This window comes from Pelobates fuscus, chromosome 10 (genome assembly GCF_036172605.1).
Source record: "Pelobates fuscus isolate aPelFus1 chromosome 10, aPelFus1.pri, whole genome shotgun sequence".
In the NCBI taxonomy this organism is placed as follows: domain Eukaryota; kingdom Metazoa; phylum Chordata; class Amphibia; order Anura; family Pelobatidae; genus Pelobates; species Pelobates fuscus.
In genome coordinates, this window is record NC_086326.1 from 3,378,658 (window position 1) to 3,403,347 (window position 24,690).

At 43.0% G+C, this 24,690-nt stretch overlaps 2 protein-coding genes across 2 annotated transcripts in view; one reads left to right on the forward strand and one right to left on the reverse strand.

Moving 5' to 3' along the window:
• Positions 1-2,269, reverse strand: part of LOC134575022 (uncharacterized) — a 61,714-nt gene extending 59,445 nt beyond the window's left edge. The window contains exon 1 of the mRNA XM_063434153.1: positions 2,232-2,269. The gene's annotated coding sequence lies outside the window, so the exon portion shown is untranslated. The remainder of the gene's footprint in view (positions 1-2,231) is intronic.
• Positions 2,270-3,761: 1,492 nt separating this feature from the next.
• RAB11FIP2 (RAB11 family interacting protein 2) overlaps positions 3,762-24,690 on the forward strand; it is a 45,149-nt gene continuing 24,220 nt past the window's right edge. The window contains exon 1 of the mRNA XM_063433866.1: positions 3,762-4,785. Within this exon, the coding sequence (XP_063289936.1) occupies positions 4,436-4,785 (350 nt within the window). The 5' untranslated portion in view covers positions 3,762-4,435. The remainder of the gene's footprint in view (positions 4,786-24,690) is intronic.

A 24,690-nucleotide genomic window follows, 5' to 3' on the forward strand; every position in this document is an offset into this window, starting at 1 on the left:
GGCACAGAGGATTATAACTGATATGGGGGCACAGGGGATTATAACTGATATGGGGCACAGGGGATTATAACTGATATGGGGCACAGGGGATTATAATTTATATGGGGCACAGGGGATTATAACTGAAATGGGGCACAGGGGTGATAACTGATATGGGGCACAGGGGATTATAACTTATATGGGGCACAGGGGATTATAACTGATATGGGGCACAGGGGATTATAACTGATATGGGGCACAGGGGATTATAACTGATATGGGGCAGAGGGGTGATAACTGATATGGGGCACATGGGATTATAACTGATATGGGGCACAGGGGATTATAACTGAAATGGGGCAGAGGGGTGATAACTGATATGGGGCACAGGGGATTATAACTGATATGGGGCACAGGGGATTATAACTGATATGGGGCAGAGGGGTGATAACTGATATGGGGCACAGGGGATTATAACTGAAATGGGGCACAGGGGGTGATAACTGATATGGGGCACAGGGGATTATAACTTATATGGGGCACAGGGGATTATAACTGATATGGGGCACAGGGGGTGATAACTGATATGGGGCACAGGGGGTGATAACTGATATGGGGCACAGGGGGTGATAACTGATGCAGTAGAACGGATTCCATACTCTTGTCCATTCCTGTCCGCTCGGTCTGTTTACTGTAAGTATTTGTGTGTTTTCTAATTTAGCTTATTGTCACAACTTTGGATGGTCAGTGGCCAACACTGGAAAAAAAAACAATCACAATCTGCTGTTAAAGGAGACATTGCGAAGGGGGCAAAGCATGAGTTTCATGGACGATGCCATCATGGGGAGCCTCTTATTGCCATGGGGTTAAGATTTATAAAATAAGGTAATGGAGATAATTAATAAGGAATACATTTGCCAAACATGATACATATTTGTGTTTGGGGAACACAGTTTTACTGACGTTAAAAGAAAGTTCTGCAAGTTGGTGGGCCCACCTATTAAAAGAATAACTATGGGTGAGGTAGCCTAGGCCCATCTTTAGACCTTGGACCCCGAAGACACCAGAGACAGCTTGGCGTGCTCCCTAAAACGGAGCGCTTGATCTACTCTGCACCATAACGAGATGGGCCATTTCTGACGCCATGCTGGACTGGTTAAGTACTCCGTAAATATATCCTCAGTTTCCTGCTTCGTTCCTTTGTCTGTTCTTTATAATAAAGCAGCTTGGGCAACTCGCAGGAGCCGCTGTGTTTACAGACATTACTGAAAGAACGCAAGAAATTGGCCTGTTTATCTGCAGAATACTTGTGCAGAGCGCGCTTTAATCTTCTCAGAATATCCCTTATCCGTAAAGTACAGTCAGATGTCTGTTAGTGATGTGGGCAAGAACACAGCAGGGGGGACATTAAAAGGATCTCGCAAAATGGGAGAATTGGGTACGGGAGAAGAAAAGAGACAGTTAAACATGCAGCCAGTCGGCATAAGCACCAGTTGTGTGAATTAACCTGTTTGGGTTTTTTTTCTATTTTGATTAAATACTGTAGTCTAACACCCAACAGATAAATTACATTTTTATTAATTAAAAAAACCTTCTGATGTTGGTGAACTAACTGAGCATCAAAGTAAATGTCCACCGATGTAACAGTAAAATATGGCAAACTGAAACGCGGACACGAAAACATTATTTTAGTTTATTCTCCAAGTTATATACAGAAAATTAAACTGAACTTTTCTTGGCAAGTTATCTGCAGACTGCAGGACAGGACTTTCACCTGGTAATGGGCCCTGCAGTATGTAGGATTACTATCAATTCACTAGTCAGTGGAATCCCAAATGACCTGACTCCTGCAGGGTGTGAATCCTGCATACTGCAGGGCAGAACTTTTCCTGCACTGACCATGAATAATGATATCAGTCTAGGAAACATGGGGAATCTGGCAGCCCCCTGTACCCATAGGGTTAAATCAGCATTCAGCAAGCTACAACTTAAAAAGAAATGGCATTTAAATAATCCCTCTCTCTAACCCTTTCAGTGCCAGAGGGGTGAAGAGGCTTGCTATACTACCGGTATCATCGGGAGACACTATTTCAGGGCAATCACCAAGCTCAGTGCACACAGCCCTTATGTGATCCCCCCATTCCCTTTAACTGGTGAAGAACAGGGCAGCAAGTTCACAAGGGGTTAATAGATTAACTATAAATAAACGTAACACATCCTAATAGTAATGTCAGAGAGACACAAGGACTTACTGAGAGGGACGAGCTGTGGCTGTGCTTGATCTTGTTGTTATTTGGGTCACTATAGAGATTAGGAGGAGCCGAAACTGGACGTGCAAGTTACTCCCTCCTTAAAGGGACACTACAAACATAGGAAACAGCTTAGCTTACTGAAATGCTTTGTGTCCCCCTATTTTACAAAAAGTAGAGATTTCAATAGAAATTGTCACTTTTATAAATTAACCTTGTTACACCCCATCCCCTTTCTCACCGCCTTCCGGGATGTCAATCAGACAACACGCCCTGTTACTTCCTGGTTTCTGCACAGTGTCCTTTTAAAATCTAAACCTGGATCTTATTCTGGAACGGCTGCAAAGGCTATGAATGTCAATATCATGTAACATGACAGATCTCACACCTCATGGCACACAGATCACAATAAACACAACGTATCTTCACAAACAAACAAAGTAGGCACCTTGGTACTAGGATTGCCAGACCTGCCATGTGTTTTTGGATTTCACCATTCTGATGGATACGGTATGAATAATGCTACCCGTCTCGATGGCTGATTCATCAATCAATGACTTAATTACAGAGACTCATTCTGGATTAGGGGGATATTTCATCTGTAACTGATATAGACAATACACTTATAAAATAAGTGAATATAGTGTAATGAATATACACACTATACCCGTACCTCATCCCCGGCAGGCACCATCGCAGCTCGATGTGGGCAGAGGTTTATGGGTCATGTCTGCGCTCCTGTACAATAAATGAAAGAGAGCCTTCTGATTGGCTGAGATACTTTCTGATCTATTCAAGTAGACGTCCAGCATGGAAATGGAAAAATCAACATGTCTGGTATTTTACATTTCTTTGCATCTTTTTTATGTGAATTGCTTTTGACTTTATTGGAGTTGTCACACTGACACAGGGCTCCTTAGTCAAATGAGTGTTATTGGAAGGGGTTAACATGAACTAAGTGGCACTTAAAAGGTTAATAGTTGGATAGAAATGCTCTTATACCACACTTCTCACATTCAGGATTATTTACTAAACTGAGAATTCAAAGTGAACTTAGTTTACGGGTTAATTCTTGGTGAGAGCATTGATCCCATGAATTAGCTGGTTAAAGAATACCGGACATTCGATTTCAAAGCAGAATATTTCTGAGACTTTTAAAAATAAAATCTGCAGGTCACAGAAACTTCAGAAAAGTTTCACTGCCGTCCTAGACTCGATGCCCTGATGGGGTGTAGCTGATTGCAAGTATACGCTTCATTTTGTGTTTGTTTGTTTTTTGCCTTGTTTGTTTTGTAAACTCTTCAGAGTCCTGTGTGACTTAGCATTGCAGCGAGAGTCCTTTAAAGGTAAATACGTCTGTGTATTGGTTAATAGTCTGTGCTAGGTCCACTACCCCTGCGTCAGACAGCATTCCTTTCACCAAAACACTGGCTGGGAGAGGCTGCGGCCAATCAAAGGCACCGAGCGGAAACAAACGAAAGACTGGAATAAAATCAGGTTTGTTGAGAGTCACAGCCGGCCAATAGGCAGTCAGTACACATACCTTTCTTGGGAGCAGCATGGAAAACCCAATGATAAACAGGCTTTTATCCTGTGACAGTGGCTTTAGCTACATGAGAAACCAGGAAGTGTAATGCAGAGCCTGCAACAGAAGTCACCTTACTATGTGTATATTGACGAGTCTGTCTGCGGCCAGGAATTGATTCCATACATGTATCTCTGTATCTCAGGGCACCAGTGATTACTGTAACAGCTTGCAGGGAGGAGGGTCTCATTCTCTGCTTCTTGTAGACACACTAATCCATCTGGCCTTTTGTGTTCCGTTTGCAGGGGCCTGACATGCATGAAAAGGTGCCTTCAGCGGAGTCTCTTTGTCCAGCCAGCCAGCCTTGGGACACGGCAATCCAGTCCTTTGAAGGAAACGAGCGCTCGTAATGCTACATTGTCACATTAATGTAACAGACTGAAAGCCTCGGGTGGACGACACAGAGGAATGATGCAGAGGAGGCCTGGGACATTAAATGGCTAGTAATGGCCAAATTTACACGCTGCAGCTAGCTATGCTAATTAGATTTGACCATAGTCGGGTACGCTGGGGATAAATCCCTAACTGGAAGTGCTAGCGAGAAAATATCTATGCGCAAAAGCAGCCTCTGTCCGCAGTGTCGAGGAGCAGAGCAGCGAGGTTTGGTTCGTAGTGGGCAGCCATGTTGGAGGATGCAGCGCAGAAGTGGCACCCAACACACGTTCAGGTTACAGTGTTGCAAGCCCGAGATCTCCACCCCAAGGGGAAACATGGCACCAACGATGCCTACACTATCATCCAGCTGGGCAAAGAGAAGTATTCCACCTCCGTGGTGGAGAAGTCTCTCAGCCCCATGTGGAAAGAAGAAGCATCATTTGAGCTGCCGGGGCTACTGGTGCAGGACAATCCGGAGCAGTACCAGCTGCAGCTTACAGTCATGCACCGCTCCTTGGTCGGCCTGGACAAGTTCCTGGGGCAAGTATGTATCAACCTAAACAGTATCTTCGAGAACAAGGAGAGACGAAAGACAGAGTAAGTAGATCGTTTTATTTATTTTTTATATGGTTATATCTAGCCATGGCTAATTTCTACAGCTGCTTTTAAGTTCCATTTTACAAATGTAAATGTAGGAAAAGTATCACACTACTTTATTTTATACCCCAATTAAACCTCAGCATGGAGTATTTATGTGACGAAGGACTCTGTCCTCTGATACAGGACTTACAGTGAGCGAGGCTTCTGTCCTGTCCTACAGGAGTCACAGTGAGTGAGGCCTCTGTCCTGTCCTACAGGACTTACAGTGAGCGGGGCTTCTGTCCTGTCCTACAGGAGTCACAGAGAGCGAGGCCTCTATCTTGTCCGATCAGACAAGATATCAGATTTTCCACTACAAATACGTCATCACCCTTCTTAGTAAAGGACTTTCCTTTGTACCCACCCCATCGTGCAGTAACTTCAATTGGTCGAAAGACATAAATCTATTTGGCAGGAAACTCACTCTAAATATTATGCATGCCAAACAAGATCTGCAACTGGCAAATGACCTAGGTCTTTCCTTGAAGGACTATGAGATCTCTAAAATTTTGACCAGTCTTCAAGATGAACAGGATCCTCTTAGACCTCTTACTAATTTGAAACCACCCAGCTGTTTCACACCGAATTTTAAGGATACACCTCATGTGGATCTTTTTGTAGAGATGTCCCTTAACCAATTTGAGATGACACCCAACCATGCCCCCACCCCTAATAATTTGAGCTCGCAAGAACGCCTAGCATTAAAAGAACTCACATCACTAGAAAATATTATTATCAAGCCAGCAGACAAGGGGGGGGAACATCGTCCTACAAAATAGACAAGATTATGTCAATATGTGCATGATACATCTAAATGACACTTCATCCTATAGGACCCTCCCCTCTGACCCAACCACCAAATTTCTAACCGAGTTAGACACTCTGCTAACGGAAGCCAAGACACTGCAGGTCATAACTCCAGATGAATTCAGATTTTTGATACCTCATAAGAATCCGACAATCGCCACTTTTTACTGTTTACCCAAAGTGCACAAAGGTACCTGTCCACCACCAGGGAGACCTATAATATCTGGTAACAATTGTCTAACTGAACGCCTTAGTCAGTACATGGAGAAAATCCTACATCCTATTGTACTTACGTTACCCTCATATCTACAGGACACCAAAACCACTTTGCAACTTTTACAAGATATGACAGTCCCTCCATACACTATGTTGGCTAGTCTGGATGTGGTTGCTCTGTATACAAACATACCTCACCATATGGGCCTTAGAGCGTGTGAATATTTTCTGGAAAATACTTCTTACAGTGACTTTCAAAAGTTCTTTATTAATGCCCTTAATTTTATACTGACCCACAATTATTTCACCTTTAATGGACAGTATTACTTACAAACATCCGGGACCGCTATGGGCACAACTTGTGCACCTACATACGCCAACTTATTCTTGGGATGGTGGGAGCAACAAGTCGTCATGCCAGCAAAATTTGACCAGTACCGTGGTTATATTTTGAGCTGGCATAGATACATTGACGACTTGTTGCTCCTCTGGACAGGTCCCATCACAATTTTTGAGGAGTTCGTACAGACCCTCAACGATAATGAGATCAATTTAAAGCTCACCCACGTGATTAATGAACACGAATTGGTGTTTTTAGACCTGAAAATCATACTTACAGAAGCAGGTACCATTCAAACTGAACTGTTCCGCAAATCCACCTCGACCAACAGTCTTCTCCACTGGGAAAGCCATCATCCCTTTAACCCCTTAAGGACACATGACATGTGTGACATGTCATGATTCCCTTTTATTCCAGAAGTTTGGTCCTTAAAGGACCACTCTAGTGCCAGGAAAACATACTCGTTTTCCTGGCACTAGAGTGCCCTGAGGGTGCCCCCGCCCGGCTCTGGAAAGGGGAAAGGGGTAAAAACGTACCTTTTTCCAGTGGTGGGCGGAGAGCTCTCCTCCTCCGATCCTCCTCTTCTCCTCCCCGTCGGCCTGATGCGCACGCGCGGCAAGAGCTGCGCGCGCATTCAGCCGGTCACATAGGAAAGCATTCATAATGCTTTCCTATGGACGCTTGCGTGCTCTCACTGTGAAAATCACAGTGAGAATCACGCAAGCGCCTCTAGCGGCTGTCAGTGAGACAGCCACTAGAGGAAAAAGGGGAAGGCTTAACCCATTCACAAACATAGCAGTTTCTCTGAAACTGCTATGTTTATGAAAAAACTGGTTAACCCTAGAAGGACCTGGCACCCAGACCACTTCATTAAGCTGAAGTGGTCTGGGTGCCTAGAGTGGTCCTTTAAGGGGTTAAACTAAAAGCATCCATTCCTTTCAGCCAATATCTACGAGCAAGAAGGAATTGCTCCGAAGATTCGACATATGACATAGAATGTAAACTGTTAAGGTCCAGATTTAAAGAGCTGGGATATCCGAACCGCATTTTAAAACAGGCATTTCAAAGAGCTAGCGGAATAAATAGACATCAGAGCCTCACCACGATTAAACCAAAAGTGGACTCCAAGACACCTAGGTGTGTCGCCACTTTTGAGCAAGGCTGGAGGACAATGTCAAACATACTCCACAACAACTGGCCCATTCTGCTTCACAATCCATTCCTCAAAGACATCCTACCAAACTATCCACCTCTCACAGCACGGAGACCTACCAACCTACAGGACCTTTTGGTCCATAGTCACTTGTCACCACCATCCTCACCCAGCAATTGGTTATCCAGCACCAAAGGGACGTACAGGTGTGGCCATTGCAAGGCATGCCAGTACATCACACCCTCAAAGACTGTTCAATCTACAAAATCTAAGATTACCATAACCACTAATGCTTTGGTCAACTGTGGCACCACCCGTGTTGTGTATCTAATAACGTGCAGTTGTGGAACACAATATATCAGCAAGACATTCCAACAGTTCCGCAGGAGGATCTTGCAACACATTAATTCCTTTGATAACACCATTAACCCTACACCAGTGGCCAGACACATCAGGAATTTTCATGACGGCAAACCTGAAAATCTTAAATTCCAGGCAATAAAGAAACTATTGCCCAATCCAAGAAAAGGAAATTTTTATAAAATATTGTTACAAAAAGAATCCAAATGGATTTATCTCTTTAAAAATGTGGTTCCATTGGGACCGAATGAAGAATTTAATTACACTGCATTCATTCACCGATGACAAGCACTACATAATATGTCAACTATTTTCGATGGATAAGCACTTTTGTTGCATCTACATTATTTGGACATCTCTCAGTTAAATAATTATTTACTAAGACACACCTTTAATGACATGTCTTTCCATTGTGACCAACCACCAATCACTGTGACATACAATGTACAATATTCATTACTATACACACCACCCTTACTGCTGATCCATCATGCCACTAATTTAAATAGTTGGCAAACAATCATGAGGAATTTTTTCTTATGTAAGTACTTGTTTATGGGGGAATTATCATATCTCCCACCATTTATTATTACCATCACTATTATGTGTCACTACTTAGGGTGTATCACCCCTACACTACCAGGATGGACCATTTCCCTTACTTAATCAGTATTCTTTTGGGTGTTACTTTCAGTATATAACAGTTGAACATCACGGGGTATTTCATAGTCAGCGCAGTCTGACTCGAAATGATCGCGCTCAGCCACCGTACGTCTAACTACTGCAAATGACGTCACATTTTTTGGTCCAATAAGGAATCTAGGCGGGCTATTTAAACTCACCTTGTTCGGGAAGCCGGTTCCCCCTGAAGAGCCTGTGTTTGGTGAAACGCGCGTCGGGGCTCGACAATTGGTCCGGTGTTACTGACCTTATATGAATTTCCGTGCTACCTTACACGCTAAACTTTACAGCCTTTTAGCCATCTCTGTTACACCGAGGACCGCTGGACTTAGACTATTAGATCTGACTCAGCATCCTAGTTTGCTAACTACTACGGGTATAGCTAGGTGCCCACGAAGGCACAGATTAGAACAGCCGCTAATAAGAAGCATAGTTCTGCTAACCACGTAGGTGCCCACGAAGGCACAGTATATCTTTGACAACCATTTAGGTGCCCATGAAGGCACAGTATATCTAGTACTACCATAGCTCTATTATAAGCTAGGTGCCCTTGAAGGCACAGTATATCTTTGACAACCATTTAGGTGCCCACGAAGGCACAGTATATCTTTGACAACCATTTAGGTGCCCATGAAGGCACAGTATATCTAGTACTACCATAGCTCTATTATAAGCTAGGTGCCCTTGAAGGCACAGTATATCTAGTACTACCATAGCTCTATTATAAGCTAGGTGCCCACGAAGGCACAGTATATCTTTGACAACCATTTAGGTGCCCATGAAGGCACAGTATATCTAGTACTACCATAGCTCTATTATAAGCTAGGTGCCCTTGAAGGCACAGTATATCTAGTACTACCATAGCTCTATTATAAGCTAGGTGCCCTTGAAGGCACAGTATATCTAGTACTACCATAGCTCTATTATAAGCTAGGTGCCCTTGAAGGCACAGTATATCTTTGACAACCATTTAGGTGCCCACGAAGGCACAGTATATCTTTGACAACCATTTAGGTGCCCATGAAGGCACAGTATATCTAGTACTACCATAGCTCTATTATAAGCTAGGTGCCCATGAAGGCACAGTATATCTAGTACTACCATAGCTCTATTATAAGCTAGGTGCCCATGAAGGCACAGTATATCTAGTACTACCATAGCTCTATTATAAGCTAGGTGCCCATGAAGGCACAGTATATCTAGTACTACCATAGCTCTATTATAAGCTAGGTGCCCATGAAGGCACAGTATATCTAGTACTACCATAGCTCTATTATAAGCTAGGTGCCCATGAAGGCACAGTATATCTAGTACTACCATAGCTCTATTATAAGCTAGGTGCCCTTGAAGGCACAGTATATCTTTGACAACCATTTAGGTGCCCACGAAGGCACAGTATATCTTTGACAACCATTTAGGTGCCCATGAAGGCACAGTATATCTAGTACTACCATAGCTCTATTATAAGCTAGGTGCCCATGAAGGCACAGTATATCTAGTACTACCATAGCTCTATTATAAGCTAGGTGCCCATGAAGGCACAGTATATCTAGTACTACCATAGCTCTATTATAAGCTAGGTGCCCATGAAGGCACAGTATATCTAGTACTACCATAGCTCTATTATAAGATAGGTGCCCATGAAGGCACAGTATATCTAGTACTACCATAGCTCTATTATAAGCTAGGTGCCCATGAAGGCACAGTATATCTAGTACTACCATAGCTCTATTATAAGCTAGGTGCCCTTGAAGGCACAGTATATCTAGTACTACCATAGCTCTATTATAAGCTAGGTGCCCATGAAGGCACAGTATATCTAGTACTACCATAGCTCTATTATAAGCTAGGTGCACATGAAGGCACAGTATATCTAGTACTACCATAGCTCTATTATAAGCTAGGTGCCCATGAAGGCACAGTATATCTAGTACTACCATAGCTCTATTATAAGCTAGGTGCCCTTGAAGGCACAGTATATCTAGTACTACCATAGCTCTATTATAAGCTAGGTGCCCATGAAGGCACAGTATATCTAGTACTACCATAGCTCTATTATAAGCTAGGTGCCCTTGAAGGCACAGTATATCTAGTACTACCATAGCTCTATTATAAGCTAGGTGCCCATGAAGGCACAGTATATCTAGTACTACCATAGCTCTATTATAAGCTAGGTGCCCATGAAGGCACAGTATATCTAGTACTACCATAGCTCTATTATAAGCTAGGTGCCCATGAAGGCACAGTATATCTAGTACTACCATAGCTCTATTATAAGCTAGGTGCCCATGAAGGCACAGTATATCTAGTACTACAATAGCTCTATTATAAGCTAGGTGCCCATGAAGGCACAGTATATCTAGTACTACCATAGCTCTATTATAAGCTAGGTGCCCATGAAGGCACAGTATATCTAGTACTACCATAGCTCTATTATAAGCTAGGTGCCCATGAAGGCACAGTATATCTAGTACTACCATAGCTCTATTATAAGCTAGGTGCCCATGAAGGCACAGATCAGGAAATAAGTACAGATTAGACTGTGGGTTTCAGTACCTGGGTTGGATATCATTATTTATTATTATTTTTTAACTCCTATGAATTTCACCACGTTACCATTAGGGTGCTGACCTACGACTATATCCTCCACTAATACTATTGGGACTCCGGCGTACTTTGTATTTCAAAGCGGGACTCTCCCTGTGGGGATATTAGTCACAACTTTTATGTCTTTCAGGGCACTTACTCACATCTAAGCTCCCACCTCCCACCTTGCATTGATCCTCTAGCTAATTACACGAATCCCTCTTTTTTAAAAGGGGCACTTTTGGCACATTGTAGCCACGATTGTGAACTTCGTTTGATACTTTTTGTTGCACCTACACCTTACGATCTTGCCAGCCAACTAAACCAGGGCAATAGTATCGCGTGCATTGTACCATCCTTGTTGTGGGGACTTATTTACCACATTTCAGTGTGGTTCTTGCCCTGTCTCTGTCTATTTACGTTTTCTTTACTGTCTTCCCGTTTGTACCTACTTTTACGTAGTTTGTCTAGTTGCAGCCACCGTGTCTGCCCCAGGTATCCATTATTGGGACAGTAGTGACTAGCAACTTTGTCAGTTATTGTGTGTGTGGTTTTAGCCTTACTGAATACAATTATATTTACTTATTTATTTATTTTCTTACACATTATTTAGGGACAGCCTCCTTTCTCTCCTTTTGCAGGCCTCTATCTTGTCCTACAGGAATCACAGTGAGCGAGGCCTCTGTCCTGTCCTACAGGAGTCACCGTTAGTAAGGATTCTGTCCTTTCCTACAGGAGTTACAGTGAGCGAGGCCTCTGTTCTGTCCTACAGGAGTTACAGTGAGCGAGGCCTCTGTCCTGTCCTACAGGAGTCACAGTGAGCAAAGCCTCTGTTCTGTCCTACAGGAGTTACAGTGAGTGAGGACTCTGTCCTGTCCTACTGGACTTACAGTGAGTGAGGCCTCTGTCCTGTCCTACAGGATTTACAGTGAACGAGGCCTCTGTCCTGTCCTACAGGACTTACAGTGAGTGAGGACTCTGTCCTGTCCTACAGGATTTACAGTGAGCGAGGCCTCTGTCCTGTCCTACAGGATTTACAGTGAGCGAAGCCTCTGTCCTGTCCTACAGGATTTACAGTGAGCGAAGCCTCTGTCCTGTCCTACAGGACTTACAGTGAGCGAGGCCTCTGTCTTGTACTACAGGAGGTACAGTGAGCGAGGCCTCTGTCCTGTCCTACATGAGTCACAGTGAGCGAGGCCTCTGTCCTGTCCTACAGGAGTCACAGTGAGCAAAGCCTCTGTCCTGTCCTACAGGAGTCACAGTGAGCGAGGCCTCTGTCCTGTCCTACAGGACTTACAGTGAGCTAGGCCTCTGTCCTGTCCTACAGGACTTACAGTGAGCTAGGCCTCTGTCCTGTCCTACAGGACTTACAGTGAGCTAGGCCTCTGTCCTGTCCTACAGGACTTACAGTGAGCGAGGCCTCTGTAGGACAGGACGACTTTCTAGGATATAATTTGTTATTAATGGTGACGTCTTTCTAGGATATAATTTGTCATTAATGATGTCTTTCAATGATATAATTTATGGTTAGTGACTTCCTCCTATGATATAACATATTATCATGGAGATAAGGTCCAGTAAAGTGCTGAAGCCCATTATTAGGCGCACATTTCTAGCGAGATCATCTAATCACACCTTTAATTGTTTAATAAAAGTGAGTGTGGCGGCCTTTGAAAGGAACACCACCAACCCCTTTCTAGAATTTAGTTCTCTGTAGAACAAGTGATTTAATGTGCGTGCAGCTTGCTGGAATCAGGGGAGGGGGACGTTGTTTGAGGGTTCTCCAGGCTTTTTGATGAAGTGTTTTTATGGGTAATGATTTCCAATTTTAATATATTTAATAGATTTCTCTTCCCAGCCCAGCTGTACTCTCAGTACTATAGAGTCCTCGTAACCGTCACTTGTATTCCACTGAAAAACCTTATTTTCTACATTCTCTGCGAATTTTCAATATTCTGACTTTTTAAAATGGTTCTCACACTTCGGAATATATCCAGATTCAAACTTGTGTTTTATTGTGGATTTTCCTCTTTAAAGTAATTTATTACCTAAACAGTGATTTAAAGGGACACTATAGTCAGTAGAACAACTACAGCTTAATGTACGGTATACAGCTTAATGTACGGTATACAGCTTAATGTACGGCATACAGCTTAATGTACGGCATACAGCTTAATGTATAGTATACAGCTTAATGTACGGCATACAGCTTAATGTACGGCATACAGCTTAATGTATAGTATACAGCTTAATGTACGGTATACAGCTTAATGTATAGCATACAGCTTAATGTACGGCATACAGCTTAATGTACAGTATACAGCTTAATGTATAGTATACAGCTTAATGTACGGCATACAGCTTAATGTACAGTATACAGCTTAATGTATAGTATACAGCTTAATGTATAGCATACAGCTTAATGTATAGACTATAGCTTAATTTATAGTATACAGCTTAATGTATAGCATACAGCTTAATGTACGGCATACAGCTTAATGTACGGTATACAGCTTAATGTACGGTATACAGCTTAATGTATAGCATACTGCTTAATGTATAGACTATAGCTTAATTTATAGTATACAGCTTAATGTATAGTATACAGCTTAATGTACGGTATACAGCTTAATGTATAGCATACAGCTTAATGTACGGTATACAGCTTAATGTATAGTATACAGCTTAATGTATAGCATACAGCTTAATGTATAGACTATAGCTTAATTTATAGTATACAGCTTAATGTATAGCATACAGCTTAATGTACGGTATACAGCTTAATGTATAGCATACAGCTTAATGTACGGCATACAGCTTAATGTATAGTATACAGCTTAATGTATAGCATACAGCTTAATGTATAGACTATAGCTTAATTTATAGTATACAGCTTAATGTATAGCATACAGCTTAATGTACGGTATACAGCTTAATGTATAGCATACAGCTTAATGTACGGTATACAGCTTAATGTATAGTATACAGCTTAATGTATAGCATACAGCTTAATGTACGGTATACAGCTTAATGTACAGTATACAGCTTAATGTATAGCATGCAGCTTAATGTACGGTATACAGCTTAATGTATAGTATACAGCTTAATGTATAGCATACAGCTTAATGTATGGAATACAGCTTAATGTACGGCATACAGCTTAATGTATAGCATACAGCTTAATGTACGGTATACAGCTTAATGTACAGTATACAGCTTAATGTACGGTATACAGCTTAATGTACAACATACAGCTTAATGTACGGTATACAGCTTAATGTATAGTATACAGCTTAATGTATAGCATACAGCTTAATGTACGGTATACAGCTTAATGTACAGTATACAGCTTAATGTATAGCATACAGCTTAATGTATAGACTATAGCTTAATTTATAGTATACAGCTTAATGTATAGCATACAGCTTAATGTACGGTATACAGCTTAATGTATAGCATACAGCTTAATGTACGGTACACAGCTTAATGTACGGTATACAGCTTAATGTACGGTATACAGCTTAATGTATAGCATACAGCTTAATGTACGGTATACAGCTTAATGTATAGTATACAGCTTAATGTATAGCATACAGCTTAATGTATAGACTATAGCTTAATTTATAGTATACAGCTTAATGTATAGCATACAGCTTAATGTAGAGCATACAGCTTAATTATTTATTATTTATTATTGCCATTTATATAGCGCCAACAGATTCCGTAGCGCTTTACAATATTATGAGAGGGGGATTTAACTATAAATAGGACAATTACAAATAAACTTACAGGAACAATAGGTTGAAGAGGACCCTGCTCGATCGAGCTTACATTCTATAGGAGGTGGGGTGTAAAACACATTAGGACAGGAATTTACAATCAAATAAGGTGGGCTGCCCTTTAGGAGAGGGCAAGAGACAGGTATGTGAGGTAAGGGTTAGTCTTGGAGGCCATAAGCTTTCCTAAAGAGATGGGTTTTAAGGCACTTCTTAAAAGATGCAAGACTAGGGGAGAGTCTGATGGCGGTAGGCAGGCTGTTCCATAGGAAGGGAGCCGCCCGCGAGAAGTCCTGCAAGCGCGAGTTGGCCATACGAGTGCGGACAACGGACAGGAGGTGGTCACGGGCAGAACGGAGAGACTGAGAGGGGACATACCTATGGATCTGTGAGGAGATATAAGAGGGGCTAGAGTTGTTCAGTGCTTTATAGGTGTGAGTTAGTACCTTGAATTGACTCCTATAGCATACAGGAAGCCAATGTAAGGACTGGCAGAGGGGTGAGGTGTGAGAGAAACGACTAGAGAGGAAAATCAATCTAGCAGCAGCATTCATTACGGACTGTAAGGGTGCAGTACGGCTATTGGGGAGACCAATCAGGAGAGGGTTACAATAATCCATGCGGGAAATTACTAGAGCATGGACAAGCTCCTTGGTAGTATCTGGTGCAAGAAAGGGGCGGATGCGGGCTATGTTTTTAAGATGGAATCTACAGGATTTGGCAACATGCTGGATGTGAGGCTCAAAGGTGAGACCAGAGTCAAGTATGACGCCAAGACAGCGCGCTTGCAAGGATGTAGAGCATACAGCTTAATGTACGGTATACAGCTTAATGTAGTTGTTCTAGTGAGTACAGCATGTTTCTGCAGGATTTTTTATGTAAACACTGCCTTTTCAGAGAAAATGCAATGTGTACAGCCTAGGAACACCTCTAGTGGCAGTCACTAAGACAGCCATTAGAGGTGCTCTTCCTGGGTCAGTGTTGCACAATGTGCAGCGCTACCGTTCAGCTCTGAACACTCCCCATAGACACATTGATTTAATGCATCTCCATAAGGCAATGCTGATTGGCGCAGAGCAGAGTTTTGCCGCGCATGCACAAAAGCCTCCCAAGTCTTTCTTATGGTAAAGCATTGGATTAGTTGAGATTGTCAAAATTTGATGATCTCAGCCAAGGAGGTGGAGCGGGGCCAGCCACGACGAGACCGGCTCAGAGCTGGAAAAAGTGAGTAAACTACCTTTTTAACTGGAGGCAAGTAAGGCCAGGTACCTAAACTGTGTTTTTACAACTATAGTGTCAGGAATACATCTCTGTCACTTTATCTACTATATCTCTGTATTCCTGACACTATAGAGTTCCTTTAATTTGAGGATTTTTCAAACTTGCGTATTAGGGCACCATTTTTTCAATTTAGCACAATTCACTGTTAATCTCAGTAAACCAGTGAATTACCCACAGCCTGCTATAACCATGCATTTCTTGACTGTGATATAAATTCTCCTTTAAGTAGGCTAGTTGCTTTAATGTTATAAGTCAGACTGTGTTGGTGTTGTGTTACATGTCTAATGTAGTTTTATTTTTCTATAAACTGCTAAAATGAAGTGTAAAATCAATAAATATTGGCTGAGCTGTGAATTAAACCCTTTTAAGACCTTTCAACTAAAAGTTCCAGATTATTAAACACACAGGTTTTCACTCCCAAATGTGCGACTGAAATAAATATTTAAAAAAAAGATTCCTAAATGTTTTTTTTTTAAAAAAATGTATTATTAATTCACCACCTTTCATTGTTGGGCTATTCAATAAACTGAGATATCAAACCTAATTCAGGGTTAAAATATCACAGTTCAACACGGATTAAGACCCTAATGGGCTTGGTGCTGACGGTTATAATAACCTTAATTTGAATCTTAAAAAATAAATAAAAAATGAATGCACTAAAACAGGTATACCTGCCAAGTGTCTTGTATCTGGGGCGACAATCTCAGTTTGGGATCCATGTCCTCTCTGACCTGTGCTATTTCCATTCATACCGGCTGTCTGGAATCTGGTGGGATTGTCCTATTTCAGCTCCTTTGCCATCATCCCATCCCTTTGGTGGACACCAGGGAACTGTCCCCAGTAAACGCCCGTGTGCTATGCTAAGGTCAATAGAACCATGCTCTGAATGCTGTAATAAGTGATTTCGCAGCCATTAGTGGAGTCGGCGAGTGTGACTTGCATGTAACTTTTCCGACCAGTCTGCCCCTTTTTGGACGATGTTATTAATATGGGTCACATAACTAGCCCACCACTCTAGGAGTGTCTTGATTTACATAGTGCCCGGTGTCGGGAGGTAGGTATTTCTATGGTATCCTGCTTCTCAGACAGCAGAGTAAATTTCATTCCTCATCTCTTGTTTCTCAGAGAGGGCTATGTACGGGGGTGACATGCCAGTGTCATATAGTGCAGCATTAGTGCCGTAAATTGTGAGCTAGTGAGGGAGAGAGTGTGTGTTCGTGTTCATGTTCAGTTCAGGGTACAAGTGAGGTTGCGTTTAATATTAGAGTACACTGGGTGTTTGGTGTTTAAGAAGAGTTCGGATAAGGGTAAAGTTTTTTTTCTCAGGTTTAGGCTTTGAAAGTTGGACTGAAGAAAGAGTTTTAGGATTTGGAAGGGGTTACATTTAGGATTGGGGGGAAATGGTTATTTGCTAAGTACTTACCCTCCTATGTGTTCTGTAGTCCAGTCACGCTCCTATGACTGATAGCAGAGCTGCAGGAATAGGCCATGTGCATTATTCAGAGCCTCCCCTGCTCCTCCTGCAAGGCATTTCCTGTGTGAGAGGCTGTTAGTGGCAGATGGGCAGTGATCCCTTCCACTTCCGGTGGGAGAGGCAGTTACCCCTATCATTTCCTGTGTGAGAGGCTGTTAGTGGGCAGTGATCTCTTTCACTTCCTGAGAGACTGTTAGTGGGCAGTGATCCCTTCCACTTCCTGAGAGGCTGTTAGTGGGCAGTGATCCCTTCCACTTCCTGTGTGAGAGGCTGTTAGTGGTCAGTGATTCCTTTCACTTCCTGAGAGGCTGTTAGTGGGCAGTGATCCCTTCCACTTCCTGAGAGGCTGTTAGTGGGCAGTGATCCCTTCCACTTCCCGAGAGGCTGTTAGTGGGCAGTGATCCCTTCCACTTTCTGTGTGAGAGGCTGTTAGTGGGCAGTGATCCCTTCCACTTCCTGTGTGAGAGGCAGTTAGTGGACAGTGATACCTTCCACTTCCTGTGTCAGAGGCTGTCAGTGGGCAGTGATCCCTTCCACTTCCTGTGTGAGAGGCTGTTAATGAGCAGTGATCCCTTCCACTTCCTGTGTCAGAGGCTGTTGGTGGGCAGTGATCCCTTCCATGTCCTGTGAGAGAGGCTGTTGGTGGGCAGTGATCCCTTCCACTTCCTGTGCGAGAGGCAGTTAGTGGGCAGTGATCCCTTCCACTTCCTGTGTCAGAGGCTGTTGGTGGGCAGTGATCCCTTCCACTTCCTGTGCAAGAGGCTGTCAGTGGGCAGTGATCCCTTCCACTTCCTGTGTGAGAGGCTGTTAGTGGGCAGTGATCCCTTCCACTTCCTGTGTGAGAGGCAGTTAGTGGGCAGTGATCCCTTCCACTTCCTGTGTCAGAGGCTGTTAGTGGGCAGATGGGAAGTGATTGGAGTAGCTGGGACAGCACTGCGTTTTTGACCCTCTATATTTGTTCCTGCAGCTCTGATATTAAAGGGAGACTATAGGGCACCGGCCACTTGAACTGGTCTGGGTACAGTGTCTCTATTGCCCTTTGTCCTACAATGCACACCATTGCAGCACTCAGACAGCCACTAAAGGCGCTTTTACTAATTTTTACTGGACTGGACATTCAATGCTTTGCTATAGGGAGATCATAATGCGCTCACCGTTCAAGCACATTAGACCCCAACACCGCATGGCATCTGAGGAGGCAGAGCACTGGAATGAAGTAAGTAAACAGAGCTTTTTTAACCCTTTATTGGCCAGAAGGCGAGAGGGAGGGTTGAGGCAGAGGGAACTATAGTGTTAGGAACTAAAATTTGTATCCTTTAAGTCACCCTGACAAGTCTTCTCAATGACAGCGGTCTTGTCCTTTTAACGCTTTAATGTAAAACACTGCAGTTTTTTTAGAAACAGTAATGTTTACATTGCCGGGTTAAATCCACCCCTAGTGGCTGCTGTTAGTATGACAGTCACTAGAGGCGCTCTTGTTCCACTGTCAAAGTAAAACTTGGTCACTTGATGCGGAAGCCCCAAAGGGGAACAGTCACTGAGTGCTTCCCTCTGGAGAAGTTTGAAACCATGTGCGATGGTCGCCGCGCAAGCACATTAGGTCTCCAATAGTGTTGTCGCGAACCCGGAATTTTCGGTTCGCGAACGGCGAACGCGAACTTCCGCAAATGTTCGCGAACCGGCGAACCGCGCGAACCGCCATTGACTTCAATGGGCAGGCGAATTTTAAAAACAACAGGGACTCTTTCTGGCCACAATAGTGATGGAAAAGTTGTTTCAAGGGGACTAACACCTGGACTGTGGCATGCCAGAGGGGGATCCATGGCAAAACTCCCATGGAAAATTACATAGTTGATGCAGAGTCTGGTTTTAATCCATAAAGGGCAGAAATCACCTAACATTGACACCTGTCCTCAAAGCCCAGCCCTGATACACACTGACACAGAGCAGAATAGAGATTGTTCCCCCTACATAGGGTCACTTGGCAGATATGGATTGACACCTGTCCTCAAAACCCCTGATACACACTGACACAGAGCAGAATAGGGACTGTTCCCCCTACATAGGGTCACTTGGCAGATATGGATTGACACCTATCCTAATGATCCCTGATACACACTGACACAGAGCAGAATAGAGACTGTTCCCCCTACATAGGGTCACTTGGCAGATATGGATTGACACCTGTCCTCAAAACCCCTGATACACACTGACACAGAGCAGAATAGGGACTGTTCCTCCTACATAGGGTCACTTGGCAGATATGGATTGACACCTATCCTAATGATCCCTGATACACAGTGACACAGAGCAGAATAGGGAATGTTCCTCCTACATAGGGTCACTTGGCAGATATGGATTGACACCTATCCTAATGATCCCTGATACACAGTGACACAGAGCAGAATAGGGACTGTTCCTCCTACATAGGGTCACTTGGCAGATATGGATTGACACCTATCCTAATGATCCCTGGTACACACTGACACAGAGCAGAATAGAGACTGTTCCCCCTACATAGGGTCACTGGGCAGATATGGATTGCCACCTATCCTAATGATCCCTGATACACAGTGACACAGAGCAGAATAGGGACTGTTCCTCCTACATAGGGTCACTTGGCAGATATGGATTGACACCTATCCTAATGATCCCTGATACACAGTGACACAGAGCAGAATAGGGGCTGTTCCTCCTACATAAGGTCACTTGGCAGATATGGATTGACACCTATCCTAATGATCCCTGATACACACTGACACAGAGCAGAATAGAGACTGTTCCCCCTACATAGGGTCACTTGGCAGATATGGATTGACAAATCCCTGACAAAAAGCTACCACATGCAAGGAAGGCAGCAGGGGCGCAAATGACCCACTCCCGACGCGGGAAGGTAGTGACGACAAATAACGATACAGGACTCTTTAGAGGCCCTGTAATTGTAATCAGTCCACTTGAAATCCTTTAACTTTGATCAATTGGAGGGAAGTCTGGTGCAGAGCCACTGACCCATGCGCAGGGCCAGCCTTAGGCCTTTGGGCGCCCTGTGCAAGAAATCTTCACCCTGTCACACCCATGTGCAAGAAATATTCACCCTGTCACACACACACACACAGGCAGACAGCCATACACACGCACACACACAACTGCGACTGACTAGGTTTGTCACCTCCTCAAAAGGACGCATGAGCCTACAGGCATTGCGCATGAGCGTCCAGTAACGTGGCAAAAAAATTCCCAGCTCCCCAGAGGCTGTCCTAGCACCCCGGTCATACAAATATTCATTATCATTAACAGCTTTTTCTTGTTGGAGCAGGCGGTCGAACATTAGGAGTGTTGAATTCCAACGTGTAGGGCTGTCGCAAATCAAGCACCTCACTGGCATGTTGTTTCGCCGCTGGATATCGGCAAAGTGAGCCATGGCCGTGTAGGAACGCCTGAAATGGCCACACACCTTCCTGGCCTGCTTCAGGACGTCCTGTAAGCCTGTGTACTTATGCACAAAGCGTTGTATGATCAGATTACACACATGTGCCATGCACGGCACATGTGTCAACTTGCCCAACTTCAATGCCGCTATCAAATTTTTTCCGTTGTCACACACCACTTTGCCGATATCCAGTTGCTGCGGAGTCAGCCACTTTTCCACCTGTGCGTTCAGGGCGGACAGGAGTGCTTGTCCGGTGTGACTCTCTGCTTTCAAGCAAGTCAAACCCAAGACGGCGTGACACTGCCGTATCCGGGATGTGGAATAGTACCTGGGGAGCTGGGGGGGTGCCGTTGATGTGGAGCAAGAAGCAGCGGCACAAGAGGACTCAGCCGAGGAGGTTATGGAAGAGGATGGAGTAGGAGGAGTAGAGGAGGTGGCAGCAGGACTGCCTGCAATTCGTGGCGGTGTCACCAACTCCTCTGCAATGCCACGCATTCCTTGCTTGTCAGCCGTCAGCAGGTTTACCCAATGAAACATAGAAACATAGAAACATAGAATGTGACGGCAGATAAGAACCATTCGGCCCATCTAGTCTGCCCAGTTTTCTAAATACTTTCATTAGTCCCTGGCCTTATCTTATAGTTAGGATAGCCTTATGCCTATCCCACGCATGCTTAAACTCCTTTACTGTGTTAACCTCTACCACTTCAGCTGGAAGGCTATTCCATGCATCCACTACCCTCTCAGTAAAGTAATACTTCCTGATATTATTTTTAAACCTTTGTCCCTCTAATTTAAGACTATGCCCTCTTGTTGTGGTAGTTTTTCTTCTTTTAAATATAGTCTCCTCCTTTACTGTGTTGATTCCCTTTATGTATTTGAATGTTTCTATCATATCCCCCCTGTCTCGTCTTTCCTCCATGCTATACATGTTAAGATCCTTTAACCTTTCCTGGTAAGTTTTATCCTGCAATCCATGAACCAGTTTAGTAGCCCTTCTTTGAACTCTCTCTAAGGTATCAATATCCTTCTGAAGATAGGGTCTCCAGTACTGTGTACAGTACTCCAAGTGAGGTCTCACCAGTGTTCTGTACAATGGCATGAGCACTTCCCTCTTTCTACTGCTAATACCTCTCCCTATACAACCAAGCATTCTGCTAGCATTTCCTGCTGCTCTATTACATTGTCTGCCTACCTTTAAGTCATCAGAAATAATCACCCCTAAATCCCTTTCCTCAGATGTTGAGGTTAGGACTCTATCAAATATTCTGTACTCTGCCCTTGGGTTTTTACGTCCAAGATGCATTATCTTGCACTTATCCACATTAAATGTCAGTTGCCACAACTCTGACCATTTTTCTAGTCTACCTAAATCATTTTCCATTTGGCTTATCCCTCCTGGAACATCAACCCTGTTACATATCTTAGTATCATCCGCAAAAAGACACACCTTACCATCAAGACCTTCTGCAATATCACTAATAAAAATATTAAAGAGAATGGGTCCAAGTACAGATCCCTGAGGTACCCCACTGGTGACAAGCCCAAGCTTCGAATATACTCCATTGACTACAACCCTCTGTTGCCTGTCACTCAGCCACTGCCTTACCCATTCAACAATATTGGAATCCAAACTCAAAGATTGTAGTTTGTTGATAAGCCTTCTATGTGCAACAGTGTCAAAAGCCTTACTGAAATCGAGGTAAGCAATGTCTACTGCACCACCCTGATCTATAATTTTAGTTACCCAATCAAAAAAATCAATAAGATTAGTTTGGCATGATCTCCCTGAAGTAAACCCATGTTGTCTCTGATCTTGAAATCCATGTGTTTTTAGATGTTCAACAATCCTATCCTTTAACATGGTTTCCATCACTTTCCCCACTACTGAAGTTAGGCTTACTGGCCTATAGTTGCCCGACTCCTCCCTATTACCTTTCTTGTGAATGGGCACAACATTCGCTAACTTCCAATCTTCTGGGACTACTCCTGTTATCAATGATTGGTTAAATAAATCTGTTAATGGTTTTGCTAGTACACCACTAAGCTCTTTTAATAGCTTTGGGTGTATTCCATCAGGTCCCATTGACTTATTTGTCTTTACTTTTGACAGTTGAAATAGAACCTCTTCCTCTGTAAACTCACGTGTAATAAATGACTCATTTATCCTTTTTCTTAACTGAGGTCCCTTTCCTTCATTTTCATCTGTAAATACCGAACAAAAATATTCATTGAGGCAGTCAGCTAGACCTTTATCCTCATCTACATACCTTCCTTCTTTTGTTTTTAATCTAACTAATCCTTGTTTTACTTTTCTTTTCTCATTTATGTATCTAAAAAAGGTTTTGTCCCCCTTTTTTACTGACTGTGCTATTTTCTCTTCTGTGTGTGATTTGGAAGCTCTTATAACTTGCTTAGCCTCTTTCTGCCTAATCTTATAGGTCATTCTGTCTTCCTCACTCTGGGTTTTTTTATAATTACTAAATGCTAACTTTTTGTTTTTTACTATTTTGGCTACATCTGTGGAGTACCACAGTGGTTTCTTGAATTTTTTGCTTTTACTGACAAGCCTAATGCAATTTTCTGTTGCCTTCAGTAGTGCAACTTTTAAATAATCCCATTTCTTTTGGACTCCATTTAAATTGCTCCAGTCTGATAATGACTCCTTTACACATATTCTAATTTTGGAAAAGTCTGTTTTTCTAAAGTCTAAAACTTTTGTTTTTGTGTGGTGTGACTCAGTCACTGTTCTTATATTAAACCACACTGACTGATGATCACTGGATCCTAAACTTTCACCTACAGTAATATCTGATACCAAATCTCCATTTGTTAACACTAAATCTAGTATGGCCTCTTTACGAGTTGGCTCCTCAACGACTTGTTTTAGAGACAATCCCAGTAGGGAGTTTAGAATATGTGTGCTCCTGGCACATGTAGCTATTTTTGTTTTCCAATTTATATCAGGAAGATTAAAGTCACCCATGATGATAACTTCCCCCTTCATTGTCATTTTAGCTATTTCTTCAACTAGTAGATTATCTAACTCTTCAATTTGTCCTGGGGGCCTATAAATCACACCTACACGAGTTACTGTGTGATTACCAAATTCTAACGTAACCCAAACTGACTCTATGTTCGCCTCACTAACCTTTATTAGGCTAGATTTTATGCTATTCTTTACATACAGGGCCACCCCTCCCCCTTTCTTGCCTTCCCTGTCTTTTCTATATAAAGAGTACCCTGGTATTGCTATGTCCCAGTCATTTTTCTCATTATACCATGTCTCAGTAACAGCGACTAAATCTACACTATCAGTTGCCATTATTGCCACAAGTTCATGGATCTTATTCCCTAAACTGCGAGCATTTGTAGACATGACTCTAAGCTTATCATTTTTTAACACACTTGCTACAGGCACCTTCTGTCCTTGTTTTGGGGGACAATTGGATTGATGTTTTATCACCCTTTTGCCCCCCCCCTCCTAGTTTAAATACATCCTAGCAAAACCTCTGAACTGCTCACTGAGAACATTTGTTCCCTTTTGAGAAAGATGCAAACCATCTTTTTTGTACAGTTTATTTCCATTCCAAACAGAGCTACCATGAGCAATAAAGCCAAATCCTTGCTCCCGACACCATTCACCAAGCCACAAGTTAAAGTCCCTAATACGCATCCGCCTGTCATTCTGAGTGTTATGCACAGGCAGAACTTCAGAGAATGACAATGTGGAAGCAACCTGCCGTATATCATTGGCAA